Here is a 9,910-nt window from a genome sequence, read left to right as displayed (position 1 = left end):
TGATGCTGCAGAAACGCATCGCCTCTTCTGCAACATAAAGCTAGACCAGATACTTGGGTATGATACTACTGCACAAACAAAGTACCGAATTTCTTCCTAACCCGTAATAGTTACACAGGTCGCATACTATTCATTATTTTTATTTATAACAAAATAAAATTACCCTAAATAAGCATGCCAGGCCAACAACAACCACCTCAACGAAAATTCCTAAAATACCATAACAGAAAGTAGAGACAAGTTGGTAAAACTGCACAGTCCAGTCAAGTTCAGTGCACCAACAGAAGATGGGGCTTATCAAACACTAAACAAAAATCTCCTCCCAACTTTCACTCCATTTCACCTTCCTGAATCAGGAGAACCATCATCATAAGAGACCAGTCCCCTTCTACCATCTGGGCTTCCTGATGATGACCTTGACTTCACTTTGCTCACCTGCTTTGGAGACTGGGAGTTCAACAACGACCTTGATTCTGATCTGCTCCTGCTCGGTGAAGGAAAACTTCGCCTTCCAACCCTTGGAGAATCAACTGCACTACGGCTGCGAATAGGGGTTCGACTTCGGCTTGGACTACGGCTGCGGCCATGACCACATCGACGATTTCTATACCTTGGGCTCTGTGATACAGACAGACTTCTTGTCCGGCTTCTTCTGCCTCTATACCTGCAAAAATTATTTTTATTAGGAATCAAGCAACAAAATTCAAACCACTCAATGACCATAGCTACAAAAGCAAAAACACACACAAACACATAATTTGCATACAGCTTCAGACCTTGGAGTTCTTCTTCTTGGGGGGCTTCTATAGCGCCTAGGTGAATACCGCCTGTAACTTGAATACCTAGAATTGGCAATTAATAGAAAAACCACCCATCAGTAAAATATATAATGGTTTTCTAGAAAAAAAAGGTAGGATAACATAAAAGAACCTGATGGGACATATACCTCTCACGATCAATCCTGCCACCGTAACGATAGGACCTCACAGGAGAACGATCTGGAGAAGGGGTTCTGTATCTTCGTGCATAAGAGTAGCGCTCACTGAAACCCCGACCCCTTCTGACACGCTTAGGTGATTCATCAGGAGAAACACTTCTTGACATATTTCTACCTCGATCAGTAGGTGACCTTACCCGTCGAACAGCAGTGGGGCTCCTTGAATAACTACGACGATAATAACTACTTGGTTCCCTTAATGGACTTCTGCTGATGCTTCTCCTAGGAGGAGCCCTAGCAGAGCTCCTACTTATGCTTCTCCTAGAAGATCTTACAGGACTTCCGCTAATGCTTCTCCTAGATCTTATGGGGCTTCTGCTAATGCTTCTCCGAGATCTTGCAGGACTTCCACTTCTGCTTCTTTTTGAAAGTCTAACCGGGCTTCTACTAATTGATTTTCTTGTTGACTTGAGTGGACTCCTACTTGGGCTTCTTCGGGACTGCAACAGGGACCTTACAGGGCTCCTGCTAATGCTTCTTCTAGAATGTCCTCTAACTGGGCTCCTACTGATGCTTCTATCTTTTCTCGTCCTAGATGGGCTTATTCTGATGCTTCTAGCAGGACTCCTGCTTAAACTTCTTTCTAGAAAACGCGGGGGATTCCTACTTGCAACTGGGCTCCTGCTCACACTTCGGCTTCGGCTAAGACTTGGGCTCCGGCTATGAGTCCTCCATGGACTAATACTCATACTCTTACTCATGGTCCTCTTAGGACTCGCACTTCTGCTCCTGCTCATCAACTTTTAATAAAATACCGGATTGGGAAGAATCAGCAAGTACAAAGAATAACCTAAGGCGAAGAATGAAAAGTAGACCTAGATTTGCTCGGGCGATCATCTACCACATCAGGTGGTCTCTCTGCACTTCTGTCCGATTTAGCATCTTCTTCAATGCCATTGCTCTTTCGCCCTCCATTTTCCCTGGGGGCGTCACACTCCAAATCAGCCTCTTCAGTCTTTCTGTGAGGAAGTGCTTTTTCTGTAGCCAAAGGGGATTGGTTCCCAACTGCAAATTGAGAGAACCCCACTGATATAGTGTAGTAGAAATCAAAAAGCTTAAATAACAAAGAGAATTATCCATGCCAGAAAGCTTTAGCAAACAAAGCAAGAAAATTGGAAGTAGAAAACAAGAATATCAAAGTATCCAACAAGCTGTTATCCTTTTTGGCAGGTGCATGCGAAATAATAGCATTATCAAGGGAAATAGAAAACATATAACTTAAAATGACGGGTTTCAGAACCATGTCAAATTTTCCTAGAAAACTTCTAGTCAATCAAAATTTTGAGAAAGCAGTCCAAAAGCTCCAACACTTACCACTTTTCTGAGAAGGCTCTTTATGCTTCTGTGGTTTTCCTCTATCATCACTGTCACTGCTGCTTTCACTGCTACTCTCACTGTCATCATCTGTAAGGCTATCCGAAGCCCTGATAAAAATGAGGATATAGTAATTTAAGTTCTATAAGATACTTAACAAGGCTAATCTGCTCATTCATGACCTCGAAGCATTATATCCCAGTTTGGGTTGTGCGGATGGGAAAGATTTTGGAAAATACCACAAGATGTACTAACAAAAATAATTACAAGGGACAAAAACCATGATATTTTCTAAATAAATCTTCACCAAGCAAGTGAGATAAACACATAAAGTTCTACTTCCCCAAAGACACAACTGACAACTGAACGTCAAAGCATGGAAATATGCAAATAACTTCTCCATAATATTTATAGTTGCTATGCATGGACATAATTAGACTACATATGCAACTCATATTATGACTTAGGAACAGACAAATCCTGAACAACTTTAGTAATTCACCAAGACTGAAGGTTTTGTATCATAAAAACCAACCATTAGTAATCAAAAAATTCTTTTTCTAAGGGAAAAAAAGAGGAAAGGACATCCTCTAACGCATCACACTGGAGGCCAAGGAAACAGTGCCAGGATCAAAACGTACTGATTACATTTAGAAAACATTTGACTCCTCATACACAGCTGAACAAGCAAAAAACTAAACAAAATATGCACAGGACTCAAGTTGATTAACTGGTAATTTGCCAGAAGAGAAGACACTGTTATGAAGCATAAATAGATTATAAGCATATAACCTTCTTGATTTACGCTTTGATCTCTTATCACGCCTTTTTCTCTTTTTCTCAAGTCGTCTATCTCTCCTTTTTCCACGTCTATATTTTCCTCGTTTAGAAGACCTCTTCCTCTTTTTGTGCCCATTATCACTTGAAGAGCTAATGTCAGACGATGATGAGAGATATGAGTCAGAATCACTATCAGATTCAGATGATTCTGTCTCAGAATCTGAGGAACTCTCCGAATCAGACGAATAATGTCTTCTTCTCTTCTTTCTTTTGTCTCTTGAAGATTTCTTATTTTTCGCCTTCCTCCGTGATTCATAATTGTCAGCAGCAGAAAAAGCATCTTTGCCCGTTCTAAACTTATTTTTCCTATTGTCTGCAGATAAGATAAAAGATTGAAAAGAAAAATAAAAAAGGAATGGTGGTCAAGCATCATGCAGCAGCATACAGGGAGTAACTTTGGCAGGTCTACCATAAATTAGATCATAATATTCCATATTAAGAAGTATACCCTCCATTCAGATATGACTATGACCTATACCTTCACCGACTTCACCACAATTAATAATTTTCACTGTCACAGTAGGTATTCCTTCCTCATTACCCACATTTTCCATTTTCTTCAACACTTCATTTCCTTGTACAAGCTGTCCAAAGACTACATACTTTCTGCAACATGCCACAAGTACAAAAACTCAAGATCCAAGACTGAATAATATTTAAACTGAGCAAAGCATACATCAGGGGAGGTTGGGCACCGAGCACAAATATTTAAAGAAGATAAGAAACTACCTGTCAAGGTCATGATTAGCCTTGAATGTGATAACAAATTGTGAACCAACAGTGTCACGATCAGCAATTGCCATAGACAAAAGACCAGGTCCGTCATGCTTTAGCCTAGGTGATTCATCTGAACAAGAGTCGAAATCACCCCTTGTTACTAATCAATTATTAGTGAACGCTTCCAAAATATATATATTAGTGAAAAGAATAATAGCTTATAGTCACATTCTAGAAGAATAATCATAAGCGTGGAATTAAAAGCATTAGATTTCAAACAGTAAACGTTCTTTCTTTGAATGCTGCCCTTGACAGTTTGTGGAGTATCATAAAATTTAGCATTTAATACAGTCCTTAAATGATTTAGCCATCAGGTCATTATGTTAGCACCAACCGATTCTCAAGGACCTCCAGATTATTGACGAAAAAAGGTATGAACCAGGCATTGATGGTGAAAAATAAAACCTATACAGTAATTTGGAGAATGCATATTGCTCTGTCAAAAAAGCCTTTTAGGTGAAGATAGGCTCACATCAAGAGCCATAGAAGCACCTACTATATACAATCTTAATGCAAAAGACAGCTTTTGCAAAGATTCTGAGAACACCTATTGCTCACTCATAAACATTTCAAGAGTAGATATGCCCAAATCTAAGAGTCAAGGAAAGAACCTATTACAATGTTATCCAGGTATAATAACCCTAACATCTAACCTGAAATTAGGTCCAAAATAATTTGATAAATTCCATATTATATAGCAAAAATTAAAAATTGAAGATAAAGATTTGAGATTTTACGCACAAAGTGAATATAAATACATTAAACACATATGCATTAGCAACACAATTATAACTTGATAACAACAATAGAAATTTTGATCACTTATGGAGAGTACAATACTATGTATATTAGCATGTATGACCACTTCCATCACGTACAGGATTATAATCTAGTTAGAATATTATTAAATTTTCATGCACAAGTAGTAATTACAAACAAAAGCATGTGCGTAACACAAATAGTAAAAAGTTTCTACAGCCAAGGAAAGAACTTAATACAATGTGATCCTGGTATAAATAACCCTAATACCAAACCTGAAATCAGGTCCAAAACAAATTGACAAATTCCATATTATATAGAAACAAATTATAAATTAAAAATAAAGTTTTGATATTTTGACCAATTCACAAGAATATAAACACATGCATTAGCAACACAATTATAACTTGATAACAAAATTAGAGATTTTGATCACTTGAGGAGGATACAATACTACTTATATTAGCATGCATGACCACTTCCATCACACAGATTATAATCTAGTTAGAATATTATTAATTTTCCATGAACAGAGAGTAATTACAAACAACAAAAGCATGTGCATAACACAAATACTAAAACGTTTAAAACATTTACATGAAATGATTGAATTTTAATATATTACAAGAAAGGAGAATCCTGTACCATAACACAAATAGTACACTGTTTAAATCATTTCCATGAAATAATAGGATTTTAAAATATTAAAAGAAAGAAGAATCTTGCATCCACTCTTCATTAATTTAGGACACCTAAACTAAGACTGTAACCATGGAATGCCGGAAGATATCACTCACCTGGAAATTTCCCATCATATATACTTTCCCCACTTGTTCCTGGAAAAAGTACAATTAAAATATCAAAGTGCTTTTCAAGAACAACTTCAACCAGCAGTCACATAGACAGCAACCCTCAAGGCCACCTTATCTCAAGTCAATTTACAGCTGCAAAAATAATTAAAATGAAATTCCTCTCTGCAAGGAATGCGTACCATCTCTTCTTACAAAATCACCACCCTGCACAACAAACATATGATGTCAGTCCACGAGTAAGAAAAAAGACATTTATGTGCAAAGAATCTGGGTAGAACACGGCAAAGTTTAGTAAAATTTTGAGGATTCACAGCTTGATTAATACAACCTTAAAAACTACATCACAAGAAAAGCAGTCATGGCCATCAGTCCCGTTTCCTACAGCATAAACAATCATAACAGACCAAACGACATGCCACTTCTAAGACATGTTCTACAAGAAAACAGCTAGTGAAAAATCCCATTTTGAAGATAAAACAAACCTTGGCCAAGGAACCTTTAGAGACACGATGGAAAAAGGAACCCTTGTAGTGCAACGGTTTTCCAGTTCTAGGACCAATGCCCTTTTCTCCTGTAGATCAAGGCATATTTTAAGGACGCAGCAAATACAAACATATAAATGTCTATGAATAAATGTCTGATACTAACTCAAATTCTTATGCATGTGTGCTTATCTATACTAACTTAAAATCCCTGAGTTTGGCGTGTTAAGTAGTCTCCAACTCAGGGGAAGACAAATTAAACTAATTTACTGGAGAAAACTAGTGCATCAATAAAGCCAAAAAAGTGATTTCATCTTTAAAAAAAAAAAAATCACTGCTACCTTTTCACATGCAGTTGTAAATCCATTTTCATTTTTTTTCTTCATTTAATTATAATTACATTTTTTCAGAAAACATTAGTCAAGTAATTTTATTTTTATTTTTTCACCCACATGGCTGTGTATGGAACTAGCATATAGTAAACAATTACAACCCAAAAACTATCTTGCCGCTAACCACCAATGCATCGTTGAATGGGAAAAAAATCATATACAACAAAAACTTAAAGAGTAAAGAAGAGGAATTATTCTTAATATAGTAATTTAAAAAATTCTAGGGAAAAAGGGATAATAACAATAGGAAATAAGAATATTGGAACCTGTACAAAGGGCACGGAAGTTTTCTACAGTCTTGGGAGCAATATCAGGAAAGAGCTGAAGAATCAAAGAAAACAGATAAATATGTGTAAAAACATAATCTCCAATATACATATATCTATAAACCCAATGTATACTAATTCAAAACAAGAGTATATGGGCAAAAATGTAAAGACTTGTTGGCTTGTTTATGTAGCTAAAACAATACCTCAAAAACCATTCTTTCAACAGGATCACCATCTATTGACACATCCATAAAAACTAGAGGATTCTTCTTCTTTGCCATCCTTGCTCACCAGATTCACAACTCAAGCCAGTACAACCAACAATCTAATCAAACAACAAGCCGCTACAATCAGCCAATCAAAATTAATATTGATGCACACTAAATGAAAGTAAAAAAGAGAAAACACTGAAACCTACTTCGTCAACGCATTGCCAAATTCACCAATCTTCATTAAAGAATATAGCAAAGCAGAAAGGACCTTTTCCCCTATATATGCATTATTTCTTTCGTTTGACTTAACTGTTTCAAGATATTAGTCAAGATTTAGCAGAAAATGGATTATATAAAAATAGATTTTCACATGCACAGTATATTTCGAGATTGGGAAGAAGCAAATGGAAAACATTGCAGGTATCTATAATACCTGGAAAATATTTCTTGTCCTATTTCAGCTTTGTGAAAATCATCCTAGCATTTCCAAACATACTGATTGCAGGAAGCAAGAAAACATGAAGAAAATCAGGTTGAAAGATTTGAAAAGATGGAACCTATGCCCTAGCCATTAGAGCAATTACATAATTAAACTAGTGAATGAATGCACTAAATCAGAATCCCATATCAGAAAAAGAAAAACAAGGCTATTAGAGACCTCCTTCCCAAACGAAAACAGAAGCAGACACAGTCCTAAATAGTGAGCCAAATAATATCATAACGAAATCAAGCTGAAAACCTTAAACCCTGGAGAAACCAGCAGAAACACTTAAACTACAAGCTTATAATAAACTCTACCTTAAACTCGAAAACCGAAGAATCATACAAAAACTAAAATATACATAAACATATTATAACGAAGTAAGCAAAAAAGAAACATAACAAAAATAACTACATAAGCATTGGATCAGAAAATATTCTTTAAAGAAAAGGGGAAAGGGGAAGATAGTGCAATAGTAAGTGATAAAGGCAGAAACCCTAGAAAGTTCACCTGACCTGAGAGATGCAGAGCCACAGAGAAAAAAGACCGAGTGATGATTATACGAGAGAAAATGAAACCGAAGGCTTAACGGGCTTTCTTTCGGCTTATGAAGGCAGCCTCCACTGGCCTGGATACTTACATTTGGCAACGAAATTACTGGATTATCCTGATGTTGAGTTTCTGATTGTGCGGCTTGGGCCCGTTTTATAATGGGCTAACATCGGGTATCTATTAGGTTTTTCATTGCACCATCGACCCAATTATGATTGGTTTTCTTTTCTAGAAATTATAAATGTGTAATACATTGATTTTTGCATGTTATGAGACTCATATTCTAATACGATTAGTGGCGAAATTAGGGGCTCGCACGGTCCGGCCCCTAAACTGAAAATTTTTATATGATCTTTTTAAAAATTTTAAATTTTAAATTAGTAAAAATAAAATTACATTTTAACTCTTTTTAAAAATATAAAAATTTGATTTAATTCTCTAAAAATTATAAATATATAGTCTATTAAAATGGTGAATTGCATTTTTTCTATCGTAAAATTATAATTTAATTTCGACCCTCTAAAAAATTTGATTTCGCTTCGCATACGATACATGGTATTATGAAATAAATCATCTTTCTATAAATCATGTATGTGTCATGGTACATTAAACTGTGGAATGTATAATCCTCTATATATTTATAACCAATAGAGATGTTTCAATAAAATGAATAGTAACAACTATGTCCTAAAGAATTAGAATTTCTAAGAATATTTCTATTTTGATTTTCTCTACTTATTCGCATATTTATAATATATTATCAGCATGATCAAATATTTAATGGTGTGGTAAAACCATTCAAGTTTCTTTTCATTACGATAAGGTAAGAGTTTTACTTTTCTACCATATATTATCTAGGAATCTAGGATATGTTCTTATTTGTAGGATAAGTAATGTTTTTATTTTTAAATTGTCTATAATGTGATTTTTAAAGAATTTTTATATTTTTAATATACTTATAACTACCTTTACAATGTCAAATCTTGTTACTTTAATATGTTGGTAGAAAATGTTTGTCATGGGTGCATGATGGTATTCATTTAGAAACAATGGATTTTTAGAAATGCCAAAAAATATCAAGCATGCAGGATTGCTAAGTAAAATTGTTTGTCTTAATAAGTACCTATTATTGTTAAAGACCCATTACCCATTAGCTCAAAAGAAAGATGCAAACATCAAAAGGTAGTGATTCTTTCAAAATTTTGATATGAATAGATACGAATGTAAAATTTTAAAAAAGTTAAGTGAATATAGTTTCAAAAATAGAGAGAAAATTATCGATGAAAATATGTTCAAATAACATATTCAATTTTTCATGCCTTGAATGTGTGCTTACAATAACAATATCGAAAGCATAGATTTATAATATTTTGAGCTAATCTATTATGTGCTTGTGGCTGGATAAAATAGTGATATTTTTTTATAAAGAAACCACCAATGTCATCCAACTGGTTAAACCATTCCTTTGACATTTTCTCAAGGTTGTAAGAGTACATCTCCTTGGAGGCTATTTTATAAATGAGGAGCACCCCTAGATATTTTTTCAAGTCATCAGTTAAAGGCATGTCACATACTTGACTTAAACGAGAAGCGACCGTTACATGGATATTAGGCTAGATAAAGAGCTTAAAATTTTCTAGATTAACAGCCAAAACCAATAGTAAGCTGAACTCTTTAAGACAATCATTTATCACTCACACTTGTATCTCTGTCGCCTTTGCAAAAAGTAACAAATTGTCGGCAAAGAAAAGAGGGACAAAATTGATCATTGCCTAGAATTATTTTTTAATTAAAATACAATAAAAATACAACCTCAAGCCAACTTTGTTGGCTGTCAAGGTGTTCAGCTTCTTAATAAATTGAATGAAAATTGAGTGTAACCTCACCAAGAGACTACTAATACGTAACAAAGGTTATCAAAAACAATTTCAAATACTAGAAAATTTTAAATTTAAAATAATAATAATAATAATAACAATATTTATATACAAATTTAAAGTTTTTATTTAATTTTCAAAGGAAA

The 9,910-nt window shown here is 34.8% G+C and overlaps 1 protein-coding gene across 1 annotated transcript; it reads right to left on the bottom strand.

Annotated features, from left to right (window-relative positions):
• Positions 1 to 66: 66 nt before the first annotated feature.
• LOC105780882 (peptidyl-prolyl cis-trans isomerase CYP95) lies at positions 67 to 7,946 on the bottom strand. Its single transcript, XM_012605923.2, has 16 exons — positions 7,851 to 7,946; positions 7,288 to 7,349; positions 7,061 to 7,163; positions 6,846 to 6,967; positions 6,640 to 6,694; positions 5,982 to 6,070; positions 5,679 to 5,703; positions 5,485 to 5,523; positions 3,881 to 3,998; positions 3,630 to 3,757; positions 3,104 to 3,464; positions 2,312 to 2,421; positions 1,813 to 2,002; positions 947 to 1,726; positions 777 to 842; positions 67 to 664 (listed from the first exon to the last, which is right to left on the bottom strand). The coding sequence occupies exons 4-16, from the start codon at positions 6,921 to 6,923 to the stop codon at positions 340 to 342; spliced, it is 2,364 nt and encodes a 787-aa protein (XP_012461377.1). The 5' UTR covers positions 6,924 to 6,967; positions 7,061 to 7,163; positions 7,288 to 7,349; positions 7,851 to 7,946; the 3' UTR covers positions 67 to 339.
• Between the last annotated feature and the right edge of the window lie 1,964 nt (positions 7,947 to 9,910).

This window comes from Gossypium raimondii, chromosome 7 (genome assembly GCF_025698545.1).
Source record: "Gossypium raimondii isolate GPD5lz chromosome 7, ASM2569854v1, whole genome shotgun sequence".
NCBI lineage: Eukaryota > Viridiplantae > Streptophyta > Magnoliopsida > Malvales > Malvaceae > Gossypium > Gossypium raimondii.
This window is presented reverse-complemented; position numbering and strand designations above follow the sequence as displayed.

What these genes read in the sequence shown, in the direction of transcription:
- LOC105780882 (XM_012605923.2), bottom strand. Translation starts at nt 6,923, where the DNA reads ATGGCAAAGAAGAAGAATCCTCTAGTTTTTATGGATGTGTCAATAGAT. An exon ending in AGAGCCTTCTCAGAAAAGTG is followed by an intron (nt 2,003 to 2,311) that starts GTAAGTGTTGGA and finishes CTCAATTTGCAG; the next exon opens with TTGGGAACCAATCCCCTTTG. An exon ending in GATCGCCCGAGCAAATCTAG is followed by an intron (nt 1,727 to 1,812) that starts GTCTACTTTTCA and finishes GTTGATGAGCAG; the next exon opens with GAGCAGAAGTGCGAGTCCTA.